Source organism: Erigeron canadensis, chromosome 1, assembly GCF_010389155.1.
Source record: "Erigeron canadensis isolate Cc75 chromosome 1, C_canadensis_v1, whole genome shotgun sequence".
Classification (NCBI taxonomy): domain Eukaryota; kingdom Viridiplantae; phylum Streptophyta; class Magnoliopsida; order Asterales; family Asteraceae; genus Erigeron; species Erigeron canadensis.
The window spans coordinates 59,926,174-59,953,557 of NC_057761.1; the positions used below are offsets into that span (position 1 = coordinate 59,926,174).

The 27,384-nt window shown below is 33.2% G+C and overlaps 5 protein-coding genes across 5 annotated transcripts; 1 reads left to right on the plus strand and 4 right to left on the minus strand.

Moving 5' to 3' along the window:
- Window positions 1-2,682: 2,682 nt before the first annotated feature.
- LOC122585708 lies at window positions 2,683-5,288 on the minus strand. The gene is made up of 6 exons (XM_043757832.1): window positions 4,750-5,288; window positions 4,439-4,588; window positions 4,258-4,322; window positions 4,051-4,087; window positions 3,526-3,959; window positions 2,683-3,406 (listed from the first exon to the last, which is right to left on the minus strand). The coding sequence occupies exons 1-6, from the start codon at window positions 5,273-5,275 to the stop codon at window positions 2,795-2,797; spliced, it is 1,824 nt and encodes a 607-aa protein (XP_043613767.1). The 5' UTR covers window positions 5,276-5,288; the 3' UTR covers window positions 2,683-2,794.
- Window positions 5,289-6,273: 985 nt separating this feature from the next.
- On the minus strand, window positions 6,274-7,770 carry LOC122586120 (small ubiquitin-related modifier 2-like). Its single transcript, XM_043758228.1, has 3 exons — window positions 7,611-7,770; window positions 7,074-7,223; window positions 6,274-6,529 (listed from the first exon to the last, which is right to left on the minus strand). The coding sequence occupies exons 1-3, from the start codon at window positions 7,668-7,670 to the stop codon at window positions 6,410-6,412; spliced, it is 330 nt and encodes a 109-aa protein (XP_043614163.1). The 5' UTR covers window positions 7,671-7,770; the 3' UTR covers window positions 6,274-6,409.
- A 2,778-nt stretch (window positions 7,771-10,548) lies between these two features.
- Window positions 10,549-13,000, minus strand: LOC122596498 (small ubiquitin-related modifier 2-like). The gene is made up of 3 exons (XM_043769089.1): window positions 12,947-13,000; window positions 11,103-11,252; window positions 10,549-10,828 (listed from the first exon to the last, which is right to left on the minus strand). Exons 1-3 carry the CDS (start codon window positions 12,998-13,000, stop codon window positions 10,763-10,765), a joined length of 270 nt encoding a protein of 89 aa, XP_043625024.1. The 3' UTR covers window positions 10,549-10,762.
- Window positions 13,001-13,905: 905 nt separating this feature from the next.
- Window positions 13,906-18,644, minus strand: LOC122585925 (UV radiation resistance-associated gene protein). The gene is made up of 6 exons (XM_043758043.1): window positions 18,005-18,644; window positions 17,312-17,518; window positions 17,031-17,211; window positions 16,383-16,531; window positions 15,492-15,719; window positions 13,906-14,543 (listed from the first exon to the last, which is right to left on the minus strand). Exons 1-6 carry the CDS (start codon window positions 18,200-18,202, stop codon window positions 14,427-14,429), a joined length of 1,080 nt encoding a protein of 359 aa, XP_043613978.1. The 5' UTR covers window positions 18,203-18,644; the 3' UTR covers window positions 13,906-14,426.
- Window positions 18,645-22,578: 3,934 nt separating this feature from the next.
- Window positions 22,579-25,953, plus strand: LOC122585004 (pentatricopeptide repeat-containing protein At1g04840). The gene is made up of 3 exons (XM_043757097.1): window positions 22,579-23,807; window positions 24,252-25,087; window positions 25,334-25,953. The coding sequence occupies exons 1-2, from the start codon at window positions 22,634-22,636 to the stop codon at window positions 25,079-25,081; spliced, it is 2,004 nt and encodes a 667-aa protein (XP_043613032.1). The 5' UTR covers window positions 22,579-22,633; the 3' UTR covers window positions 25,082-25,087; window positions 25,334-25,953.
- Window positions 25,954-27,384: the final 1,431 nt, after the last annotated feature.

Below are 27,384 nucleotides of genomic sequence, written 5' to 3' on the forward strand. Positions count from 1 at the left end.
TTGAACAACAAGCTATTATCATGTTAAAAGTTTTGTTTGGATAGATGTAACTAGCCTTATTTGAAAGAAAAAACTCGGTAACGTTTTAGGAGTTTTAGTTTGGATGAAAACTTTAGTTTTAAAATTATATAAATATCCGTGAAAATTGCAGCTACAACTATCATACTATATATACACTTTTAAAAAATAAAATCTCTAGCTTACAACTTTTATTGAAGATTACCGCTTAATTACATGTCTAACTAAAATTTATAATTACACCCCCAAAACCCACCCAATTATATGTACATCACATAACCGCTTTGCAATATTAGCCAAATCTAAACATCGTGTAATTTTTATATACTTTTTTAAATTGATGGCTTATAAAAGGATCATTTATTTTACATATCTTTTGTAAAGAAAGGATGCAAATTCAATTTAGTTTCACAGCTTGCCCTTTTCAATTCCTTTTCGACTTTTGCGGGCACAAAGCAAATTACATAGTTATCTTTGGGCTTTGGCCCATATATTAAATAAGGGTCTTGTTACTGACAGCCTTAGGGTTGTCAGTAAAAATTAATTAAGTGCATTAAAATTTGTACCTTGCTGTTAGAAAAATCATGGACGATTTTTAATATATAATGTACAAGTTTTTAAGCATGTAATATGTTGTTAGTGACAGCTAAGGGCTGTCATTATCATTTTCCATTAAATAAATATATATCAGACGAACGAAGCAATAACTACGGATTCATGTTGCAACTTTATTTGGTATGTAAATTTAGCCCATAAATATCATGGGATATACATAACAAAATTATATTCTACTATAAAAGCTAATTAATCGATGAAATATACATAGTTTCATGCATTCAGTTAAAACCTAGCTCTCAGCAGCCAAGATTAGGTAACGGCCGTTAAGAGTTTTAATTAATTTGACACAGTCGCCCAATTTTTTAAGTTGTTATATATATATGCGGCTTAATTGTTATTATTATGTGGACATCGTATGGCCATATATGCTGCAGGCTGGGTTAAGTTGTAGCTCCAGATCTAGTCGTCAAAAACTCTTTTTACTCTTTCTACTAATTAAAGTTATACGAGTAACTATTTAATTATACATCTTTATGTAGGAATAGTTAAATGATGAAGGCTAATAAAAAGGAAGAATCATCATGCTCAAATCTGAATGATTTGAAAGGTACGGAAGAAGCAAAAGCTCCACAGAAAGTTATATACGAATGTAATCTAAGCAGCTTGTCCAAACTTGAGGAACATATTGATGGCGACAAATGCAAGGTTTTTGTTTAGTTTTCTTTTTTAAAATTACTCGATCACTACTATTTACTAATACATGTTAATTTGACCAATTAATTGATTTGTTTAGGTTTTGAAGAAAGTGAATGCACATTGTATGAAAAAATATAAGACTAAAGATCCTTCTAGTGTCATGAAGAGACTAGACGCGGAAGATGAGGAAAAATTGTAGGCAAGTACGACTGTAGGCTTTGTCATTACGGTCCTATAAATAGCCCCTCAAGCTTCATTTAGAGACCGTTTGCATGGTGAGTGTGCTTGCTCTCTATTACACTAATACTAGATACTGTAGAGTGATCAAAATTATAACGATTAAAACATATCATTTTGACCTTGGGTTCTCAAAAATGAGCAACAAAATTGCCAGGCGATTTTCATAATCGCAACGTTATTTTAAAAAAGTTTTGCGATTTCGAAATAATATACAAGTCGAAATTGTGTTGTATACATGCAGCTCAAAGTTGCAATACTATTTAATTATACATCGCATGGCCATTTTCGAAAGTTGCCTTTTTGGCAAGTTGTCTTCGATCAAAATGGTATATTTTAAATGTTTTTCGATCAAAATATACGAGTATCTTAAAAAGGTTATGTCTTTGTTTAGGCTATAAAGAAAAGACAACTTCATCAGCAAGCTAATTAATGCTGATGGTGGTTTGTCATCTCGAGTGAACGAAGAAAAGGTAAATGAGATTAAAATAGCACCAAGTACATGAGAGAGTTGTGATAGATTGCTGCACAATGTTGGTTTGCAAAATTTTTGGTGACATTTGGTTAGATCAATGATAATTTGTGAAATTCTCCTTGAAATAGTATTTCTATGTGAATGCATTTTTCTTTCTACTTATTTAAAATACGTCTTGCATTTGTGGATTAAATTTGAAGGATAAACTGTAAAATGTGGATGAGTATAAAGGAATTAAAACCAATTAACCAAACAAATAGATTATATTTTGAAAGCTACATCTCTTAAAATCTTATGTATTTGTTGTGATTGTAATTTGGCTTAATGTATTTGTGGATTAATTTTAAGGACTATTGGTGTAATTAAAAACCCAACTTTATCTCTCAAGCCCAAGCCATCCTGACCCATATGTACATGTCCAAAGTTGTGTTGTGTGTATGTTGGGTGTTGATCCAAGCCCAATCCAGCCCAACCTGTCATCAAACATGAAAAAAGAAGGTGCTTTTTTTTTCGTCGTTTTATTGTCTCAACTGTTCCATTCCTAAATCCATACAGTAAAAGTTACAAATCAGAATTATAAATAAGGGAAATAATTAATCCTCTTACCAAATAGTCTAATAATCCTCTAAAATATGAGATGATGACATGTAAAAAAATAAAAAAGAAAATTAGTGAATACCACATGTCACTCACCTGGAACATTCAAATAAAACCTTCAAATAAAGAGTTGGTTACAGCAACTTGCAACATTATTTCTTTCTTTCAAGCAAACACAAAAAACCACACACCATTTACAAGTAGGCCAGATTGCTAATGAATCCTGTGATCACTTTGCTGATGAAAAATGCTCCGTCCATATGTAGAGTTAACTAGCTCCACAAGTAGAGGAAATTGCAACAACCCGAACAAGCACACAGGAATACTGGTGGCTATAACAAGTGGAGCCGCAATCCATGTGACTTTGTCTCGAAGCACGAGTGCAAGAGTTGCACTGAATGCAATCATAGTCGTTACTAACGACAAGAATAACGAAAGGGCTCCGATTGTTAATCTCTTTGGTAAGGCATAAAGGAAATCACCTTCTGCATAGCGTGAAGTAAGTATCCCTAAAAACATCAACACAGAAGTAACTGATGAAAACAAAGCAATGGCATCTGATACGACAAATAGCATAAAGGTTGCGTCATTTTGGAACAAAGGTTTGCCATCATCTTGATTTCCACCAGGGACAGTGAAGGCAGCTGCAAATGCCATTGTAACTATGAGAGCTGCTACCACCGTACACGAAGATGCTGTGTCTTTCATCCATTGTTGCCCCTTTTCAAGTAATTGTTCATGTGACTTAGTGAAAACCATTCTCGGGGTTTTGCCATGTTTGTTTTTGGCTTCTTTGTAGGATGGCTCAATAAACTTTTCAACTTCCTGCAGAAAAATTCATTGCACTTGTGAAGGGCAAAAGAAAAGGGTTCAAAAGATGAAAATGTTGCTTCAAAATCTATACAAGTTGGGTTAAAGTTCATAACGTTTACTAGGATCATCACCTTAAACCATTGAAGCTCACGCTGCATTTGTAGAGCTGCACCCGTGACAACATTAAGCCGATGAGATGGCGCTAACGTTGCAGCAATATGTAAAGCGTTATTATCCTCGTTATCAACTTGGGTTGCTGCAAATACACTGTGGCGAGACATCTGGTGCACAAGATTGTAAACCCGTTCTTGGCGTTCCTTGATGGCTGCAAGAAACAAGTAGAAGCCGTCTACATCATACCAGATAATGCCCGGGTAAGTTAATATGCACTCCTCAATGAGCTCATGAGTCCCATATGTGACTGCTGTAGTTATTGCAGATCCTAGAATCCTCCAAGCAGTGTCATGATTGCCATTTTCTATAACAACTTTGCATATACGTTTTACAAGTAGGCTGCTTAGCCTATGATTTACTTTCATATCATGGATATTCTTGATTGCTGGAGCTACAATTATAAACACATAAAATACTCTGTAAATCATTCAAAGTTAGGGATGACATGTATGCGTTAACAAGTATATGAATGCATAGCGTACCCAAGTATTTAAGAGCACTCCAAAATCCAGCTGCAAACTGTTCAAGCAACTCCAGAATGTTGTAAAGAATCATACATACACATATTATAGCTTTTCTTCTTTTTTTAGTCATTTTGGTTTGTTTTGATTTAAAGTAATATAACTGAATTATGTTTTCTAAGTTGGTATAGTATGTCTCGTTATCAGATGAAGATTAGAGATATATACCTTGTTGAAAATTCTTAAGAAAATGTTGACTTTAGTAGCTCCTTGACTCTGCTCCACGGGAATCACTTGCCACAAATAAACACCAAAATTGAATACGAATTTAGCACCAAAACTTAATACGAATCGTAAGTTAATCATTCAATGATCTGTACATACATAAAAGAAGAGTAAGGGAATTTACGTGAATAGAGAAAACGTCCCCAGAATCCAAGCCTGCTTCCACTAGGAAATATTTCTGGTTTCATAGCTAATACTTGCAAAGCCGTTTGCTTATTCCTATCGTTTTCCAGCACAACATTTGGATGCGAATCGATAATTTTTAATGCCACATCTACATCACGGTATTCAACTCTAGATTTAGATACATTGATATATTGACTTAAACACGAAACAAGAGGCCGTCAGGCAGAGTGCTCATCAGAAAGTAATTATCTATCTAACATAAGGAATCTTAAAATCAAGCACAAGTATGAAGCAGGATTAAATAATTACCATAGAACTCGGCCATAATTGTGAGGGTAATGAGATCACCACCGGCAACTCCAGTATACGGACTACTCCCAGCCGCTTCTTGACCAGGAGGAGGTAAATCCGGAGTGACAGTCAGCAAGTACTCCAACGTTTCCTTGTTTCCATGCCAAGCCGCCAATTTCAAGGGGGTATTGCCGTAAGGATTTGCAACTCGAGTCATATCCGGGTTGTGTTTGACCAAAAGCTTTGCAGCGGTGATGTTGCCAACCTTTGCAGCATAATGAAGGGGGTTGTTTCCACCATAACTCGTTACAAACAACTCGTCCTTTGCACCAACCGCAACGATACGCTCCACCAGCTTCTCTACAAAACCATGTGACCGGTTTGTTCCAACGGCTATAATCAGTGGAGTTTCCCACCAATATGTGATCTGCTTGGTCATTAGTTGTGGATTTTTTCCCAACATTTCACTCACGGATTCATAATCATCAAGTAATGCTGCTTTGTATATCGGCAGATCACTAATCACGTAATCATATTTGCTCATTTTGAGAGCTAGTCTATATATTTAAATTTTTTGGTAAATTAACTCTTCAGTTGAATGTCAATATTATGTATATATATGCATTTAGACAATGGATTCGATTATTTTAAAGTCAATGTTAAAAGTCAAGTGTATATATTAGTTTAATAACCCGTCGGGTTGGTGGATTATAAATATATTGATTTTAAATCTACACTCATCTTCATGTCCTATATATGTGTGGACAGGCTGTATCTATACTTTCATAGTATGTTTGAGTAAGCAATATTTTATTTGAAAATTATAATTTAATTAAAAACCAAAGGAAAAAATCTCAGTAATATATTTTTTATTATTTATTTTTTTCTTTTTTCCCATCATACATTGTTGCCATCATCAGAACGACCATTTGCCAATTAGATCATGGCAAACCCATGACGGTTAAGGACGGAGCCCATTTCGAATCTTAGTTTCCGGCGATGGTGGTGGTGTGCTAGTAGTGGCAGTGGCGTGAAAAAGGCCTGGTGGTTTTGGTGATGGTGGTGGTGGCAGGTACGGTAGAACGCAGAAGGGAAATAAGAGTGAGAATATCTTAGTAGTATCAGTAAAGAACCCAACTTAGGCCGGTGCTTATAAAGACAAACTTCTTGGAGCTTCTTGCCTGCACATCAGCATCACCTCACCCAAGACTCACCTCATAACTCGTCCTGTCTATAAAGACAGTTTCTTGAAACGTCTTCGCGAGATCATCAATTAATTTATAATCTATCTCTCACACACAAATACACATATATATACCCCACACATATATAAAACAAAAAAAAAAGATAAGAAATTGTTGCCGACCCCACACATTTGCGTCCTTCATCTTCTACGTGAGGACTCCTACCCCAGAACGCAGGCTATGGACGCTCGTCCAGCGTCCTGGACTCCAAAGACGCACGCCAAAGACAGCTTATAAACACCGCCCTTAGGCTTCTTGTACAACCCCATGGCATGGTACGGAACACAAAATGTCTAAATGATGAAACAATAACAACAGATATTCATTACAAGACATTTTGGTCATCAATGGGTTACCCTAGGTTACATTATTAGTTTCAGGATAGTAATTAACGAAGTAGTGTAATCATAGAAGCATAGAGTAATTAGCATACGTCAAGGTCTAAAAGCATTTAGCGTGTTTGATAAAACCGACTGTAAATGTGACTGGCAAATCACTCCTCCGCCTGGCATCATGCCCATTACATCGATTTCGTCCAAGTTCTTCATTTTTAGCTGCATACCAATAATCGATTAACTTGTCATGGCCAAAAATCACAAAGTATCATGACAATAAAAATTATTTTTCCAAAAAAAAATACTTCAAAAAGGAGAGTTTACACAGATCTCCTACTTCCTTTTATGAAAGAAAAAAAAAATCAAATTAAACACAATGATCATCTGAGAAGTGTTTGGCTGTGCTAAACTGCTAATATGGAGTTTTGTGTTATCCGAACACAATAAGCTCCCTATTCTAACCAAACAGGAAATCGTCTTATTAGGATTAATAACCTGTTTTCCAAAAACATTTGAAGGGAGGGAAGCTAGCTTTTTGATAAAGTGTTCCCTCTAAGCTAAAAGGTTTCATTTTATTACTGTAATTAACAAGCACTGGAAATTAAACTTAAACCAAACAGCTAGCCCCTAAATATCGCCCAAAAAAACAATCAATCAAACAACTAATAAGTGTGTGACTGATCACACTGACTGTGTTAAATAGACAGAAAGACCCACATATCTACTGCAGCTAATTAGGGACAAAATGTATGTATTTACATACCTCAGTTGGAGTTTGATGGGGGTGAATACGATAGCCGTTAAGTATGAAATTCACGACAGCAAAATCAGTCTGTGTTTTCTTGCAAAATGCAACCATGACCTTCCTTATGGGAATGTCCTTCTTTACCTTGTAGAACAGCTTATGTTTACGCTACAATTATAATTAACTAATATTAATATAAGCAGCACACTAAAGAAAATGTTAAACATACTCAAAATGAAGTCAGTCAGTCATGGCTTAAACTACCAGTCAACTCGACGGTCGTCGGGTCAAGCACCTTTTATTACATAAATAAATAAACGTCTCCGGCCAAAAATTAAAATGTAATTCATTCAATCTAAATTCAAAAATGGGGAAAACAGGATCCAATAAATTATAACAAAACCTTAGGTTGTATGAAAACAAATACTACTACTATAGTATTCAGATTAATTAGCTTTAGCTTCATCAGCATCATTTCATTTAAACTTGACTGTAAAAAAAACTACCATAAAATGCATGTACAAAATGTAAATATAATATAAGAGGAAAGCATACCTGATCTTTGACAATAACAACAATTCTATCAGTTGATTTTGGTACAATACTACCAGCCATTATTATTATTATTATTGTCTTTTTCAAGAAAATGTGACAACTATTAAAATGAGAATGTAGATTCCATTTTCATTTCATGTTAAAAATTGAATATTATTATTTTGAATTTTATTACTGAATAAAGGTATGGAGTAACAGAACAAGAGTGTAATTTGATATCATTATTTGTAGAAAATAAGTTTTATTTTCAGCACGTATTCCAAGAGTCTTTTGTTTCCCTTTCCGATTCATTTACTTTTTGTTTTCTTCTTACCTCGGTAACTGTTTATCTTTTGAAAAAAGGAATTCAAACGGTAAATATTTAAAAGTTAAATATCTAGTTTAAAATAAAGGGCTAATTGCATGGGAAATACATGTATTTGACACTTTTGTTATTGTAAGGCTTGTAAAAAAAAATTGTTTGTAAAGGGCATTGAAACGGATGTATTTACTTTTGTGGGACCGCGATCAAATATTATTAACGTGTCCAGTAATTAACCAGTTTTTTCATTATTTTATTTACAAATTTGCCAGGTCATTTTCAATGTGCATAATATAATAATAAATTAAATATAAACAAAATACATACATGTATATCGACATCTTTCTAAGATACTTCCTCCCCAATTCCAACATGTCGACATGGCAGACCCAACCGAGTCCACCAGTGTAAAGAAGAAAAACAACAAAATATTTCATGAACTTCATTCTTCGATTACGTAACCATTCTCTATCGATCTGATCTAAAAATCTTCAGGTTTTGTTCGTAAGTGAACTCTGATCCGAATCGTCTTTTCAGTTTTCCAATTGAATGAGTTTTGGAGTCGGTTCGTTTTTTCGGCGAGTTTTTCAGTTTTCCGGCGAGTTTTAAATCGGAAAACCGTTGATCAGGATTTGTGCGGGATAGTTTTCTAAAATACATGTACTTCCCATGCAATTAGCCCTAAAATAAACGAACATAGTACTCATTGTGGCGGAATTTTATAACCAGCTTTTTGGATGTATAAATTGATTACAGAGTGTTAAAAATAAATTATAAGATTATGTTGATGGTTTTAAATCTATGGTATTTTAGTACTGTAGTGTGTAAATAGATTATAAGACTCTGTTGATGGTTTTAAATCTATACGGTATTTTAGTGTTGTAGTGTGTAGAGAAACATTTTGGGAACCATAAATATGATGAGAAGAACATTTTGGAAACAAAAAATATGTTTAGTCTCTTAATACAATTCTAAATGAAAGTTAATAAATCTTTTTATTAATTTCCAATTCTTATTTTTCATAGATGTTCTTTTGATTTTGACATACTTAATGTTCCTATTGTTAAAAAGATTATTAGGAATTTACGATGTAAATCACTATTCTTAATACTCATACGATGTACGGATTATATAGTATATATAGTCAAAAAAGAATAAATGACTGTTAAATAACTAAGTATGTATACAGATCCTTTCATATATTATATGAAACCCCATGAATTGGATAATATATTTGTTTAATTAGATGATTAAAACTTAGCAGGTGTGTTAAGGAGAGAATGTCTTATGGGCCAATTAAAACGCGACATGTGTCAAAATAAAAAAAAGGTGCGCGATGGCATAATTGTAAATAAAGTAAACTTTTGTGAAACGCGGCGAGCTTCATCAGCTTGGGTTATGGGTGAGCTTGTGTTAGTCAGCTTAGGGTTAGGTTGGGTCAGCTTGGGTTGGATTGGGTCAACTTAGGGTTGGATTGAGTTAGCTTGTGGTTGGATTGGGTCAGCTTGGGATTGGGTTAGCTTGGGTTTGGGATGGGTCAGCTCGGGATTAGGTTGGGTCAGCTTGGGGTTGAGTTGAGTCATCTTGGGGTTGGGGTTGGGTCAGCTTGGGTTTGAAGTCAAAATATTTACAGATTTGTCACCGTGTTTTTTTTTTTTAAAAAGTCACATGTCAACTTTTGGTTGGTTAGAAAAACTTAACCAACATTCTCATTTGATCTTTCTCCTATATATATTAAATCTAAAGATTAGTATTTGATTATTATTAGGTAACTATGAATTATGAATCTTTTTTAGTTACACCAAAGTGACACATGTCGTGCAAGGAATACACCAAGTGTCGATTAAAAAATTTTTCTTATATTAAATCTAAAAAAAGATTAGTATTTGATTACAATTAGGTAATTATGAGTTAGATATCTCTTTATAATTACACTAAAAGTAACACATGTCGTGCAAGGAATATGCCAAGTGTCAATAAAAAAAATACACAATCTTGTTTTTGTATATTGATAGATAGATAATGTAAGTTTATTATTAAGTATACTTCATTATTTGCTTTGAAAACATAAGTTAGCAAAAATACGTAGTACCAATACCTACACCACATCTGTGAATTGTTATACCAAAAGTTACTCATCAACAGGTTAATTTCATACTCGTACCAATTAATCTTTAAATTAGATTTAAGAGAATTATATACATACAAAGATCATATAAAGTTGCAATAACTTTATCGGTAAGTTAAATGAATCTCATCCTTTAAATTAAAATTAAAGGTTAAAATTCACATTTAATTTTTAAATCTTGATCTTTTATGTCAATCCAATGGTTAAGGATTATCCAACTTTATCTAAAGTTAATAAAACTTCAGAGAATACTAATCCATTATATTAGTACTGAAAATCTTAGGCAAGAAAGATGCCCCTAATTATTCAAAAGTTTTATTAAACCGTAAGATAACTTTGTTGAAAACTTAAAATTCGGAAAAAACTCATGCCAAGCATGCCACTTAGCTAGTAGTTTTGGCTAAATGGAATATTATGCTTGTTAACAATAAAACTAGAACAGATCGAACAAAGACTAACTCATTTTTTCTCGATCACAACAATGTGTTTTTGTCATGTATAACCGATGAGATGATTCGAAAGGAGAACCCATTAAATGATACAAACGTAAAACTACTACTCGTGTTATTCATTACAAACGATTTCATTCAGTCATCATAGAATGGGAAACCCCCCACAGTCAATTAGCAGTCGTTGTTGTTGTAATTGTTGATGAAAATCATAGTCACCGTTGGCCCGTTGCTGTTTAATTGTTGAGATGAAAATGTGATGCGCACACCTTTCCTACAAGTAGCCTCCGCCTATCATCGACGACACGACTGTGATTTCTGCACAGTTACTCAGCTTGAGCTACAAACCAATTTATATTATTAGCATTTTAGGTCCCATGTATCGGAAACTTTATATAGTTTCTTTCATAGAAAGAATTCAATTCAATACAAGCTTCATATCTAAGACAATATATGATAACAATGTAAATGTAGATATCATACGAATCAATCAACTAACTAATATCAATCAATATATAGGTGTTTAAATATGTTAAGGAGAAAGCAACTAACACGAAAATTGGTTTACTCTGCAACACAAAATTGAATTGTAATAGTAGTGGTATTTGGTTTACCTGCTTGGGAGTTTGATTGGGACTAACACGAGTCCCGTCGAGTAAGAATGTAACGAGATTATAATCCACATGTTTTTTCTTGCAATATGCAACCATCACCTTCTTTATGGGAACCTCCCTCTTTATCTTGAACAGCAACTTAGCGTTATGCTAAGATAACATCAACATACAATAAAAGTTTATATATAAAAAAAAAAACTTAGACAGTCATTGCATCTTGTTTTGTAGGTGTAAAAACTTACCTACGGCTTTGTATAATTACTAATCATAGTTGTCAAAACTCCACTGTTAATCAGATTATTGAGGGTAACTGGGTAAATATTATACTATATCCTTACAATCGAAAGGCAGTGGTGAAGCCATGTTTTTGGCAAAAAATTTTATCAAACACAAGTTGCTAAGATTATATTATACTATATATTCTAAGAGGGCCAAACTTTACTTATATGAAAAATTAAAGCTAAAATCTTTGAATTTTGAGCATTGGATATAATTCTATACCCTTCACATGACTCCGCCTGTGTCAAACGGCTAAGAGCATTAGTAATGGTAGTGTTACCACACCAAGGTGATAGTGCCACATCATCACTCCACCACAACCACACAATTTCCATAACAATAACCCAAAAAATTATACCCTATAATATTAGAATAACCAACCAAAAACAAAAGAAAACAATAAAAAATTAACCACACCACCACCACCCAACTCTTCCCAAGGTGGACACACCCACCTTGAGGCTTCCACATCACAACCACACCGACTCTTGTAATAGACCACCTTGATGACACCAAGGTGGAAGCCTTCCACCTTGTCCACACAAACACCATTACAAACACTCTAATAAAACAAGTAATTCACTTCTGATGAAATGAAATTTGGTTTTTGGGTATTTTATGAAACGTGCAACAGATAATCAATGTGATTCATATGAACATGTACCAAAGTGTTGAGTAGAGATCATTATTCTTTTCATATAGAAATCTTTTAACTTGTATCCTAAAGACACACATAAGAATGTAATTAATTCACCAATATTTTTCTTCAACAACGTACTTTCTTTTGGAAAAATGCATTTTCATTTTTGGAGAAGAATTTAAATGGACTAATAATTGTATCCTTATGTTTGCCCTTAAAAAATCTCTTTGATATAAGCAATATATAACAACTTATCCAAACAGGTTAAATACTAATGTATTTGGCTCTGTTGAATAATATAACTACAAGGCTATCTCAAAACAATGCTAAGGTAATTAGATGTTTGAATAAATTTGTCCCAAATACTAAACTATTGAATGGAGAGCATTATCATGATGTAAACACTCGATAATAAAGTCTACACTTTTCCAAAAATAGAAATAAAGAAGTACCTATATTCATGTTACTCAAGGCATTTGGCTCTCAAGTATATATCCCTAATTCTAAGTTTTTTTTCTATTATCATCCTGATTTCCTATTGATACCGCTCAATTAAGGAGACTTAAAGCAATCAGGGCGAGTAAGGTTGAGTCAAAATAGCCCCAACTGAAGGGTGTCCCGTGTCCTGACAACTTGTGTCAAGTACACAACTTGTTACATGTGAATAATTATTATTTACTACTCCGTATTAACCACTTTCAATGTGGTATAGTAGTGGTCAAAAGACATGATTTTTCATACAGATGGCCTCAGGTTTAGGTTTGAACCTCATTTTATAACATCTTAGGATGATTAGAAAATTGTTTGGACATTTTCCGCTTAGGCCACATATTTTAGGAAAAACACTTGCCATCCATTTTTACCTATTTACTAAATTACTGTTACAAGAAAGAGAAAAGAAACTACGAAAAATAAGAAAGTAGACCTGATCTTTGACTACCACAACAATTTTACCAGCTGGTTGTGGTACATTTGCCATCGTTGTTTTAGTAGAATGGATGGGTTTTCTTTTCTAATTTTTAGAGAAAATGATTATGATGTGAATAAGGTAAAAAGAATAAAGTGGTTGTGAAGACTAGAGAAGAGAGAGGTTCCATTTGAAATTTTACTGTAAACTCAAATAATAAATGTACAACTACTATAAATAGGGTAAAAAGCTTTGATGCTTTTCCCATGTATATCCCAGCAGAAGTAATAAATTCCTCTCCCTAATCATATTTTTTGTTTGTGGTTTATATCACTTTAAACTTTTACCCATTCCAATTTCGATATCTAATTTCAAAATTGTTTAATAATTTTATTTTCTTTTTTATTTTAAATATTCTTCTTAAAAAAAGTCATTCTCTTTAGATTGTCCTGGGGCTAATAGCCTAATATTTATATCCAATTGGATGTTACATGACAAAGACAACAGAAGTATGAAAATAGTAAAATCTGTTTTTAGTTAGTTTTAATCTAATTGATTAATGTTTTAATTTATAAAAGTTGATAATAATTACAAGATGATAACAAAGTAAGAGACAAACAAAACGCACAATTGAATACTACTGTAGAAATGTAGAATACAACTAAACATTAGTACCTTTTACTACAGGTGTAATATTTAAGTACATATTTTAGGCCTAACCATCACACCTATAGTTATGTACTTCTGTGCTACTGCAATTAGATTTGGCCTATAAACATACTCTTTCTTGTAATGTTAACTGTTGATGCATACTGTGTAAGTTAATGACTGAATGTTAGATTAGGGTACAGATCAAACTTTTTATTTTTTTTTACAATCTGTGTTATAATTTCATCTACTACTGATATTATTAACCATATACCCAAATGTTGTCAGAAAAAATATATACAAAACATTAGCCTGAAGCGTATAAAAGCTTTCCGAGAAAGAAAAGACATACATTGAAAAGATTGTGTCGATAACTGATGTGCAAAAAAGAATTAAAGAATCGTAACTTTAAAAATCTATTTAACCCAACAACAATCATAACGCCTAGTGAGGTTTTATAGCCACCATTTAGGTTTTAACAAAGTCCTATATCGAGATTGTCAGCATAAAATTTTATGCATGTTATGCATTTGCTGCTGAGAATTTACAGAGACTCATCAGATGTATTCCTCTACAGAAAGATCAATTTATGGCATATCACTAAACCCTCTTGGTATTCTTGTTCAATTCAAATTGCATTCCCTAACTAGACTTCCAATTACCAATTTCTGAAGCATGATGTTCATCAACACCAGGGCAACTAACACAACCACTGAAAAGGTGATGATGTCTCTGCAATTATATAGGATAAGTCCATCTGAAGGTGCTCCGTGGGGGAAAAAACAAGCACCGTGTAAGAATACAGAGACATCATGTACAACAAACCTACAGAAATGGAAGCTCTTTCGGGCTATGTATCGATATATTCCGTAGACAGAATGTTGTTTAGCAGCTCTTTCAGGTTGGCCAGCACGTGTCGTGGCCCTAAACTTTGAACACCAATGAAGTTCAAGAGCTGTTCCAAATCCTAAGGTCATATGAGATGGATTCTAAATTAGAATAGAAGTATATCGTTGAGACTTGAGATATATACAAACCAATGAGAACTTTAACAATATCGACTTTTCCAAAGCATCATACAGTACTTGGCTTTTTCAGTGTTCTTGAAACTGTCCAAGAGCTGGGAGTTCTAATACTACAAATGTTGAACATTGTTTTCTAACATAGGTGCTCTTTCAGTGTTCTTGTTACTTTCCAAGAGCTGGGAATTTTTAATTTTTTAAAAATAAAATACAAATGTTGAACATTGTTTTCTAACATAGATGTTTTTTAAATTTGTTTACAATCAATTCTACTCACGATTTCTGGTGTCCTGGCTAGTTTATTAAAAAAACCGAGTACGGTGTTTAGATAAGTCCGTAACTGGCTTTACACGGCAAGATAACTTACATTTTACATATATCTGAGTAATGCAAATATCACACTTAGGGTGACAAAAATGGAGGGTTGGTTAGATTGGGTATGACTATAAGATTATGGGTTTATGTTGATGCGGCCATTTTAAGTGCATGTAATATTACATTGCTTATGACCTGGGTAATTTATTTACCTAAAAAAAGTATTATGTTGGCTAGACTTGCGACTTTCATGAAGCATTCCCCTTTTAGCTAATACTTATTTGCCCATTTGATATATTTGAGATAATCACAAGACCACAACCCAAACTTACCATCCGTAGTAAATGGGTAAAGACTGATGCCTCTAAACAAAATTACACGTCCTACAGAAGTTGTGAATATGCTAAACGTCTCCACTTACGGAACTGTTTTCCGTTTTGTTTCAAGCATAATGCAGTTGTAACTTATATGTATATTCAATAAGAGGAGGGGAGAAGGGGGATTATAATGGATCTATAAGTATGGAACCAGTGATCAAACTCAAATATTGTTGACGGAAATTAAAGAAGTATACAAACCTTGTTTAGTAAAAATACAGCATAAGCTGATCTGGTTGTGTCTTGCCCTTCCAAGAACAGAGGAAATTCCATCGGCTTTGAAGTTGAGGAAGGTAAAGAGATTGATGTAATGTCAGATGATGTAGACTCCACTGAGGGAGCGTAATCACAGATATATGTACGAGAGCCACCTAATCGTAATGGGTAGCGCAAAGGAACTTCCAAATAGAAAGCAATTAATGAAACAGCCTGCAAGATGGACAAACTTTAATTTAGGATGCTCAACAGAAGCCATGCAAGTCCGTTAAGATGAGGCTTTCTCTAATTCTAATTCTTGCTCATTCACTTTCAATATAAGTTTGTAAATCACGCAAGATAAATATGCTAATTTTCATAATTATTTGAAAGGTGGAATATCATTAATTAGCAACCAAGTTTTAAGTAAACACTTTCTTCACTCATGTTTCAAAGTCACATTCTAGTTGCTAAGGCCACATCCTTTTTCCAACAAAAAAACAACCAAACTCCTCTATTTTCCTTTCCTCTTCCTTCGATGTTCATACTCATCTGTCATAAATCTCTGATGAATCACTGTTCACACAAATCTCTGCCAACGTATGTAGAACCGGGGCATTCACTTTGTGGAGGGGGTTTTAGGGGCTAGTTTTAAATTTATATACGCCTTACATAAGAACCGGGAAAAAAAAATGAAGTTTCTACGGGTAATATGATCAATTTTCTTAATATTTAACTAACTTCACAGCATTAGAACACCTACAGAAACTTGAGTAACAGAGTTGCCTAGGCGAAACATTAGTAAAACTTGGCTGCTACTTAATATTGTTGCCTCCAATAAGATAGGATTGACTCGTACAAAACTAAAAATATGATAAGTAAAGATTGAGGACACACATGTGCAACATAACCAAGAGCAGTAGCTGAGCTTTGCACTTCCTTCTTATCAGTGAAAAAACTCATCTTCTTAAAAGGGAGCACTGTGAGATGAAGACCCGAAATAGTTAAAGATCCTGCATCCAGGGGTTTCACTCCAGAAGGATTGCCTGCGGAACCATAAACAGGTAGAAATATGGAAAATAAAATTATATGTTTAACCCACAAAAACATAAGGATCCTGAAAATGTCTAGTTCATGGGTAATCAGTCCTATCATTGTTATAAGTACTCAAAATACACAGTAAAGCTATTGCAACCATCACAGTCAAAACAAATTCCTCATGGAGAATGTCCTTATATAGAAAGGAAAAAAAAAAGTGTATTAACTCATGATATTCCCTACAAGCAAATGGAAGTATGGAGCAGTAATACATATTGTTGTTCTAGCCGATACTAAACATACACAGACACAGACAACACACACACACACAAATGTACATTTGTGCATATAGATGCTCAATCCATATTCATGAAGAATTAAGATACATTAGAAGCACAGGGAATATTATCAGCGTCAAAGGAAAATTACCCTTCAATATGATGTTAATTGGTTTAACTTTTCCCAAATATCCTAATAAGCCTAAGCCTACCTAATGAGAACTAGTACCTGATTTACTGCTGCTGGAAAAAGAATCAAGTTCTTGTTCAATCGAATGTCCGGCCACCAACTTCACCGGATAGAGTAACGAAATTTGTGAGACCATGTGTTGCTGCCTCGCCCTCACCAGTTTCTGTAACTTTCGTAAATGAACGTACCCTCTTTCTCCACCCAATGAATTATTTGCTTCCTGCATCAGAAAACAGACACATCCTTACTTGATCCAAAAAGGTATATTTACAACAACAGAAAATCCAACAATATGCAAGTCCCGTGTAAGGTTGAATCACCTGCAAGCTCTTGCTAGCTACGGAAAGAGAGGTTCCAGCCATGAGCAGAGATCTAATCTCAGAGTTAAGTTGTTCCTCCTGCTTTTTAGCTTTTTCTTGCACAACTTTGGATTGCATTGACATGTTTCCCATAACCAGTTTTCGCGCTTCCAATTTCTCGCGCATTTCATCTAGCTTGTTTGACCGACTTAATGACTCTGCTTCTAACTGCCAACACAATTTGGCGATTCAAGTTAACTGCAAGATACTTGATAACCTTAAAATAATAAAATGCGAAAGAAAATCATTTAGCATGAAACCATCACGTACACAATAAGCAAACATAGTTGGTAAGTTAACATATTTGCAACAGGTTGTTTCTATTTCTTTCATAAACTGACATATTAGTACATGCACACAATTCAAATAAGGCTTACAGAACATAAAAAAGAAAAAAAGTAAAGTATCAACAAATTTCCGCGAATTAAACCCACAGGTGGAAACAATATATACAAACTAAAGCAGCCAACACTGTCTTTAACTCAATAGCAAATTAAATTCACAAGCGAACTTAATCGACAAACACATTAAACCACTAACCAAGGCTATACTTTAACAATGTCCAATCAATACTAAAAGGGCAGATATTCCACAAAAATAATGAAAGAAATCACTGCATTATCTATATATATATATTTATAAAAATAAAACCACCTGTAGATGAGAATTAAGTTTCTGTTGAATCAAAGACTTGTTTTGATTGGCTTCGTTTAAGGCAGACGATAAACTCGAAAGGCGGGCAAGTTCTTGTTGAAAGTCATCCCATTTAATGATCTTCACTTTCTCTTCTTGTTGTTGTTGATTCTTGTTGATTTCTTGTACAGTTTTCTTCTTCTTGTTGTTGGAATCCATTATTAAGAAGAGATGAAGTAATTGAGGATGTGGATTGAAAGAGTGTGATTGGGCAATAATTGTTGTTTAACACTAGTTGTAAATCATTGTCAACACACCTCACCATCGTCTGATTATAATATCTACAAAACGGTATATTTCCGGGGTTAATTCACATTTTTGTTTGTAACTGATTGATGATTCTTGTAATTTTATTGCTAGGGTTTGGGAATGAATTTGATAAAATTGTTAGGTTTGGATTTCAAACTGACTAGTATCGATATCGATTTGGGAATAAAAAGGAATGTTGGTTAATCTGAATTTTTTCAGTTGTGTCGATCGATTTGGGGATTTATTGATTATTTATTTAGTAGGGAGGGCTGATGATTCGTGATTAAGAAAGGGACTACGATCACCGGTTGCCTTTCTGCAAAAGCTCCTGGTCAACGTGTATTTTTTTTATTGAAACATCAATCACGGGGTTTAAATCCGTTTCGATGCCTTTGCCTTGGTCCATAACGGTGAGACTATGTATTGTTTAGTTTGGAACAAAACTAGTTTTTTTTCCCCGGGCGTTGACCCGGGAGAGATTACGTGACATGTAAACATGTGAAAAATTATATAAAATGAAATTTTCGTGGCAAAAGTTAAAAAGTAAAAAGTTATGTGATAAAAAGTAAAGAAAAATGAAACGTTGGTGGCTGAAGTTGAAAAAATAAAAGTATAAAAAGTAAATAGAACAAAACTTTGTGTGAAAAGTAGAAAAAATAAAAGTGATGTGGCAAAAAGTAAAATGACAAAAACTTCGTAAATTTATGTGATAAAAAGTAAAGAGAATGAAACTTTTGTGACAAAAGTTCGAAAAACAAATGTATAAAAAGTAAATAACACAATTTTCGTGCAAGACATAAAAGTTATGTGACAAAAAGTAAAAGTTTAAAAGTTTTTGTGATAAAAAGTAAAAAGAATGAATTTTCATGGAAGAAATTAGAACAATAAAAGTTTAAAAACTAAATAAAACAAAGTTTTCGTGCCAAAAATAAAAGAAATTAAATTTAAGTGAAATAAAGTTAAAAGTTTCCGTCATAAAAAGTAAAAAAATGAAACTTTCGTGGCAAAAGTTAGAAAAACATATGTTTAAAAACTAAATAAAAGCAAACTTTTGTGCTAAAAGTAAAAGAAATTAAAGTTATGTGACAAAAGTTAAAGGTTGAAGTTATGTGGCAAATATTAAGAAACCTAAAGTTAAAAGGTTAGAGTTAGCTGATAGGGACCATTGTTGTAACAAATTTCACGACAGGGACTATAATTGTAGGAAAAAATTAACAGCCGTTAGCTGATGAGGACCGTTGCTGCAACAAATTTCACGATAGGGACTAAAAGTGTTGATAATGTGTGACGCACGCAAACCGATTCATGTTTTTTAGTATATATAATAATGACTATGGTTAAATAGTCTCGGACTTTAGGTCTGTCACAAAATAGATGGTAAATGTAAAATGTTTGGGTTCAAACTTAAAAGTAAAAGAATTTTTTTTATTAAAGAAGATTTACATATATATATATATATATATTTACAAAATCTAAAGTACAACAAAGTATACATAATATAGATTCATTTTGAAACTTAAACTGCTAAGGTTGCAAAAAAACGTTTAAAAAAACTTCTACCAATTACCATAAACCGAGACATAAAAAAAATCCATCGGTAAAGGCCGAGCCAAAAAAAAGAAGATTTAACATATATGCTTCACGTTTGAAACATAATTACATATTTTCCCAAAAATATAAGTTTCTAATGTATAAAAATAAGGGAGAACCTCATATTTCCCTTACTAAATATTAAAATAACATATTTACCCACTTAAATTCCTAAATATCATATATATATATATATATCGAATCTAAACTTTAAAACTCTCACATTTACCAACTTAAACAACCCTTGATATCACAAATACCCATTTCAAATCTTAAAACTATCATAAACCATTTTTTATATATCAAATATAACTGTAAAAATGGTGTAATAACTTTCTTTTTAGTGATACAAAAATATGCTTGGATATGTTAGTCAAAAAAATATATAATAAATAAATTCGCTCTAAAAAACATCCTTTTATTCACTCCTATCTATACTCTCTTATAAAGAGTATTGGATTTCTTAAAATTCAGCATTTTTTTTCTTCCCAAAATACCTTTACTTAAATATAAATCCCTTATATACCCTCATTTCCCCATTCTTTTTAATCATTACACACTCTTATCAACTTTTTATAATCCTCCGTCGCTGCTCTCTTTCTCTACCGCCGTAACGCGCGGGTACTATGCTCGTAACATATTAAGACAAATGCTTGATGCCTTGATTTAGCTAATGTAGTACCTCATAGTAACAACTATTTTAAAAAATAAATATTTTGATTATGTTGAGTTGGTTTTTACAACCGTCTAATTATTTTGTACAAAATTAAATAATTATGGTGAGTTGATAGAGTTACAAGGGAAAAAAACTTTTGATTATATATAGCGTTGATTCTCACAACTGCTTTCTTTATACAATCAAATCATTGTGGTGAGTTGATAGATTTATAAGAGAAAAAAAATGGAAGAGTTGATTGCTTTTAAAACAAAAAGGGTTTATAATTATAAATCGTAATTTAAATAACTTATAATTACTAGGAGTTAAAAAGTTATAATAATTAATTTATTTGAACAAATATGATACTTTAAGGTTTATAATTAATATACGTAATATTAAATTAATTAAGCGGGTAAATATAAAATATGAGAGTTTTTGTGTTTAAATTAGGTATATGTCATATTAAGAATATGGTAAATATGTTATTTTGATGTTTAGTAAAGGGAAATATGATGTTCTCCCGCTAAATATAATGTTTTTAAAACATTTTTTTAATTTTTTATCTACATAACCTAAGTAGGAGGGAATATATTATAGGTTTTATATAAATATTAATGTTCCAACTTTTTAAAATATTACAAACTAGTCAATCAAATCATATAAAGATTAGTTCTTTGATAATTTGCAGTATCATCTGATCATATTATGCTAAGTTCTTTTGATCCATCTTATTTGTGAAAAAATACATTATGGTAGAAACACTTTGATCACGTACGTGATCAAAGGGAAAGAACTCACTAGTTACAATTAAGGATATCAAAATTTGTTAAAGGATTATATACTTCGACTTCATGATACAACTTATTTAGGTTGCACTTAAGTTAAATCCAATTCAATTATGTTGATTTTATAACTAGGTTAGACAAAGAACTCACTAGTTGGCCACCTAACTTATTAAAGGAAAAGAGATGAAAAGATTTGATAGGTGAAGAAAGAAAAAAAACTACATTTATAAAATGCATTATTGAGTTTTATCATTTAAAAGAAAGAAAAGTGAATAAAATGATTTAAATGCATTATTGAGTTAAAAAAAAAGGATAAAAAATGATAAAAAAAAATTATGCAATTTTACATTTATATGCTCATAATTATTATAACTCATATAAAAGTTTGAAGGGTATATTGATAAATTTATAATTTATCCCTCCAAATCATGTCAAATATGGAAAGAAAATTATTGGCTTCAAAACCCACTACTTTTTCTTTCCAATCACTTTTCTTTATTTCAATAAAAAAAACTCAATACAAAACCATAAGTTTTATTTTCCTTTCCATTTGTAATTTCATAAAAGTAAAGCTCGAGAATGCAACCTCAAGAACGAGGATTGAAACCAATCGGTTATCTGAGAAATCATACATCTGTGGGGTGATTCATGTTAAGAGTGTGGGTATCGATTTAGCAATGATTGATTGGTTTTTCATCCATATGATTTGGTCAAATTTATTTACGACTTAATTTTATTTTACAAGCAATCAAACTCGAACGCGTATGACAATTTCCTTTTGTTTAACTAGACGAATACTTGCACAATGCGGCGATGTAGGTGGCGGCATGTTGGTGAAGGCGGTGACAACGACGACGAGTAAGATTGATAATTGATGTAAAATAATTCATGTGATTTAAGGAGTTATTGAAGGTATAAAATTTAATAAATAAAAAATATATATATATTATAAATGTTTTAAGAGATTAAGAAATTTCCAAATAAAATATCTAGTTTGCTTTATAAATGGTTATAAATTATAAATAAATAGAAATAAATAAGATTTTACCTTTGATATTCATAAGTTAACTTTAAGTTTCTAATTATATTGTCACTAGTTTAGAACTTTCATCCAATTTTTTTTACAGATTGTAAGTTGATTTGACGTGATAAAGTGATTAATCTATGATACTATAGAAGATTATTGTTCAAATTTGAAATATTAGATTAAGAATAAAGAGTTGATTAACTCAAACAGTAAATGGATACGCTATTTCATACAGTTGAAAAGATTTAACAAGAAGAAAATTATTTTCGCTGTACCCGGACATGAAATCCCTTCGTCTTGTGTTCTCAACCCCCAAAAGATGCCCTCCCGCCAGAAAACCAACTTTCAAACCAATGTTGTTAACCGAAACCCAATTCATCTCTTTAATCCATTCCTCAAAAACCATCAAACAGTTGCAACAAATCCACGCCCAAATCGTATTCCACAACCAGTTTTCCAACACTCGAATCGTGACCCAACTCATTTCTGCTTCTTGTTTCCAAAAAAACGTCATCAATTATGCTATTTCCGTCTTCCGTCACTCCAAAAACCCGAACTTGTACCTTTTCAATTCACTAATCCGTGCCCTTGTAGAAAATTGTTACTACATGAGCTCCATTTCCTACTTTCTTGTAATGTTGAGCTCCAATGTTCGTCCTAATCGCTTGACTTTGCCGTTTGTTTTGAAATCGACTGCCGCCTTACAAGAGCGATGGCTTGGGATGGAGATTCATTGTGGGGTTGTGAAGATGGGTTTGTTGTTTGATCAGCTTGTTTTGGTTCATTTGGTTGATATGTATGCTAAAGTTGGGTTGTTGGAGGGTGCACACCAACTGTTTGATGAAAGTTCTCAACCGGGGGTCGAGACGAGAAGTACGTTGTTATGGAATGTATTGATTAATGGGTATTGTAAAGCTGGGAAATGGGTTAAGGTGAAGGAATTGTTTGAGGTAATGCCGGTGAAATATGAGTCGACTTGGATTACTTTGATCAATGGGTTGATGAAAGCCGGAGAGGTTGATAGGGCGATGGAGCTTTGGCCATTTGTAGAGGTAAAGAATGTGATTTGCTGGACGACAATGATACACGGGTTTTCATCAAATGGGCACCATGACAAGGGACTATCTATGTTTTTTGAAATGTTAGAAGAAGGCGTGATGCCAAATGATCACACTATTGTTTGTGCACTTTCTGCTTGTGCTAAAGCGGGAGCTCTTGAGACGGGAGTGAGAATACATGACTATATTTTCAACAATGGCTTCCCTTTAAAGAAAGCAATCGCGACTGCTTTGGTCGACATGTACACAAAATGTGGTTCTCTCGAGAATGCAAGTCGTGTATTTGATATGGCAGAAGAGAAGGACCTTCGTGCTTGGACTGTAATGATATGGGGTTGTGCGATTAATGGATTTCTTGACAGGGCTCTCCAGTATTTCAACGAAATGATGTCATCAGGTTCAGATTCACTTTCTTTTCCGACATTTTTATCTATGATATTTGGTCTTTTTTCTACACGGGATCATGTTTAGAGTGCTTTTAGCCCACAAATAGGCTTGTCTGTAACCCCAAGGCCTGCCACAGGCTTTCGTTTTTATTTGATAAACTTTTAGATAAATTGATGCATATGCACGTACTTTTTTGATGAATAAGGATAGATATAGAGGTATGGTTGATGAAATTCATGCATATGCACGTAGCACGTCTCACAAAATGTCATAGTTTGGTTTGGACCGTGACCATCCTATTCATGCCAGGACCGGGTCCACGTCTAAAATAGGACTGCCATAGGTAGGACAGACCCTGCTTAGGATCAGGCCAGGCTTTTTTAAGGCTAGGACTGGTCCCCGGAATTATGTGCTTCATTATTCTTAATGTTAAAAAGTGTCTATTTATCTGCAGGAATACAGCCAGACGAGGTGGTCTTCCTTGCTATTATAACCGCCTGTTTGCATGTTGGGAATGTTGACCAGGGTCTTCATTTTTTTGACAAAATGAAGCATGACTATTCCATTGAACCCACCACGAAACATTATGTAGTTATAGTGAATCTTTATGGCAGGGCTGGGCGTCTGAATGAAGCTTTAAGATTCATCAAAGATATGTCAATTAATCCTGATTTTGTAGTTTGGGGGGCACTATTCACTGCCTGCAGGGTACACAGAAACATTAAAATGGCAAAGTATGCATATGAGAAGCTTCTGGAGCTTGAGCCTAAGCATACTGTTGGCCATGTGATTCTATCAAACATTTATGCTGTGGCAGGCAGGTGGCAAGATGTAGAAAGAGGGAGGACCAAAATGAAAAATAAGGGGTTAGCAAAAGTTCCCGGCTGGAGTTATATTGAAATACAGGGTAAAGTCACTACTTTTGTAGCTGGTGATCATTTTCATGCCCGTTCAGATGAGATACACGTAAAACTAGATGAGATCACTAAAAGTGCAAGAGAACAAGGATACATGCCCGAAACTGAATGGGTGCTTCATACTAGGGAAGAAGAGAAGGAAGATGCTTTGGGAAGTCATAGTGAAAAATTGGCACTGGCCTTTGCTCTTATTTCTGGTACTGATACTAAGGCTATTAGGATTGTGAAAAACCTGAAAATTTGTGGGGATTGTCATTCTTTAATGAAGTACGCCAGCAAAATTACGCGAAAGGATATAGTTGTAAGGGATATTAAGCGTTTCCATTATTTTAAAAACGGGACTTGCTCATGCCAAGATTATTGGTAAAGAAAGGTAAGTATCAAATGCTTTCTTGTGTGCATGCTGTGTATGCCACTAAATATATGTATATACTGTGAAGTGTGAACAACTTCATGACCGGTATCAATGAAACATCCACTTACTTTAATAAGCGATAATCATTTTTATGTAGTCTCTTTTTTGAGGAAAAATGAACAATATGTTCGTGTAGATCATGGATCCCCCACTATTTTCCGGTAGATAATTCTTTATGAATAAGGTCGTCTGTTTTTGGTGAAGGTTTTGACAGGTGTATTAATTAGTGAACTCAGATGATCAAACAGCGCCTCAACTATGTGATATCGTATCAGATTACACAGCGAGAAGCCACTACTGTTATCTCGTTTCAGGGACTGAAGAATGTTGTTCAAAAAAATCTATCTATGAGCAGATTCTTCGTGGCAAATAGCTTAAAGTGAACGTTAATATAAGAATGAAAGAGGAAATATTACATAGCGTGATAGTTCAAGAAAATTGCTGATTTACTTAAGTTGCGTCTATCCTAAAGAATTCCAGAAGGGTGAGGATTAAGGTGGATGTCATAAGCCTAAACAAAGGTGCAGCATTGCGCCTTATTAAGGTTTGGTTTATGTTTGACTTTTTGTATATCCTTACATTTTTTGTTGTCAGAAAAAAAGCTGTCCTGTAATCTAGCATTAGCTCACATCACTGGTTTACCATTGTTAGTTATTTAAAGATAACTTATGTTGCCTAAAAATATGAGGCACAAAATGGTGTGTCGCCACGATTGTAGATGACGTGACAACTTGTATAGTTGTGATTGTAGATGACGTGACAACTTGTATAGTTGACAGAACATGAGTATTTTAACCTTACAAGATTTGAAACGTTACTGGTTACCTGATAACTACAATGGTAACAACTTATATATTAATACATTCGATGTAAAACTTAGATACTTAATTTGTGGTATAATCTGTTATACAAATGAGCTTTTTTTTTTTATTATTGTTTTTTATTTATATAGAACTGCAAAATAGATAGACATAAATTAAAGCAATCTACAACTTTCACTCTATAAAAAAAACTAATTATGGAATCATCATTGATAAATCAATGGATGAATTTATACATATCATTGGGTATATAAGCAAAGCTGTAAAGCAAGAAAGATCCAAGGAGAAAGAGAGACGATACGGTGCAAGTATTGGCCCATTGCATTATTATGCAATAAACATTTCACCTATTAGTTTTACATCATTGTAATTGTCATGTGATGAAAATATATATACAGTATATAAATATAAATTGTAAAATAATTATGATTTAATAAATATACATGAAGAAATATAATGTCTTTCAATATAAAGAGACATTCACTGGGCAATTTGTCTTTGTGTTACATTTTTAATTAAAAAATGGCTGTTAAGTAGTAGTTGTAACTTGTTTGATGCGGACTTACGGAGTATTTTCACCTTTGGAGAGAAAAAAAGATGACAAGTGAGTGGCTTGGTGAGATAGCTAGTGATTTACCGTATACAAGTCACATGGGATCTTAGACAGGTTGGATATGAGCTATCAAGCAAGGTGTTTCGACGGTGTCGTGTTTTTTTAAAATAAAAGTTGTATTTTTCTAACATACCAATTTCTATTATCTTCGTGTCCATATCCGGAAAACTTAAAAAAAAAAAAAAGTCTTGTTTTAACTCGTGTATAAAGTAATAAAGATAGGTAGATGTACATTTAACAAATCTCCAACTATAAATGTGTTTTAAGTAGTTAAATATATATCTTAGTTGTTGTAATGTCTTGATTACTTGTATTTGCTTTTTACGTGTAGAGATGTACTTTGTTTTAAGTTGGTTTTGTTTATGTTTGTGAGCTAATTGATAGTGTGGTTGGGGGATATGTCTTCACCCAAAAGGTTTAACTATAACTTTTACTTTGGTATTAAAAAAAAATAAAAATCGAAGACTTTGGTATTATTAAAGTAAGATGGAAAGGTTTACGCCTTTAAGTGAAAAAAAAAAAAAAAGATGATAGGTTTTATGACCAAAAAATAGAAACTTCATTAAGAAAACAAGGTGTAGAGTCAAAACCACACCATAGTGAAACCTACCCCACTCTAGTCACCATACCATCACATTACATTACATGAATTACGATTATAATATGAATAAAAGATTGAGTAAATGAACAATGTGATCGCTTACGTAGCACTTTGGTGACACTGTTTTGTTGGTTCATCTTAAATCTCAACTCACTGTTTAAATTTTGTTATATCGGATCTTGTTTGAATATTTTTTCGGTTTTCTTTGATTTTTTAACAG

Excerpts from the sequence above, each read along its gene's own strand:
- LOC122586120 (XM_043758228.1), bottom strand. The coding sequence starts at position 7,670 with ATGGCTGGTAGTATTGTACCAAAATCAACTGATAGAATTGTTGTTATT. Across the intron at positions 7,224-7,610 it reads TTGTTATTGTCAAAGATCAG|CGTAAACATAAGCTGTTCTA; the intron begins GTATGCTTTCCT and ends TTATAATTGTAG. Across the intron at positions 6,530-7,073 it reads CCCATCAAACTCCAACTGAG|CTAAAAATGAAGAACTTGGA; the intron begins GTATGTAAATAC and ends ATTGGTATGCAG.
- LOC122585708 (XM_043757832.1), bottom strand. The coding sequence starts at position 5,275 with ATGAGCAAATATGATTACGTGATTAGTGATCTGCCGATATACAAAGCA. Across the intron at positions 4,323-4,438 it reads GGGACGTTTTCTCTATTCAC|TGATTCCCGTGGAGCAGAGT; the intron begins GTAAATTCCCTT and ends ATTTGTGGCAAG. Across the intron at positions 4,088-4,257 it reads TCTTAAGAATTTTCAACAAG|TTTGCAGCTGGATTTTGGAG; the intron begins GTATATATCTCT and ends TTGCTTGAACAG.
- LOC122585004 (XM_043757097.1), top strand. The coding sequence starts at position 22,634 with ATGAAATCCCTTCGTCTTGTGTTCTCAACCCCCAAAAGATGCCCTCCC. Across the intron at positions 23,808-24,251 it reads CAACGAAATGATGTCATCAG|GAATACAGCCAGACGAGGTG; the intron begins GTTCAGATTCAC and ends ATTTATCTGCAG.
- LOC122596498 (XM_043769089.1), bottom strand. The coding sequence starts at position 13,000 with ATGGCAAATGTACCACAACCAGCTGGTAAAATTGTTGTGGTAGTCAAA. Across the intron at positions 11,253-12,946 it reads TTGTGGTAGTCAAAGATCAG|CATAACGCTAAGTTGCTGTT; the intron begins GTCTACTTTCTT and ends ATGTTATCTTAG. Across the intron at positions 10,829-11,102 it reads CCAATCAAACTCCCAAGCAG|CTCAAGCTGAGTAACTGTGC; the intron begins GTAAACCAAATA and ends ATTGGTTTGTAG.
- LOC122585925 (XM_043758043.1), bottom strand. The coding sequence starts at position 18,202 with ATGGATTCCAACAACAAGAAGAAGAAAACTGTACAAGAAATCAACAAG. Across the intron at positions 15,720-16,382 it reads CTCTTGGTTATGTTGCACAT|GCTGTTTCATTAATTGCTTT; the intron begins GTGTGTCCTCAA and ends TCCATCTTGCAG. Across the intron at positions 14,544-15,491 it reads CTGTATTTTTACTAAACAAG|GATTTGGAACAGCTCTTGAA; the intron begins GTTTGTATACTT and ends ATATGACCTTAG.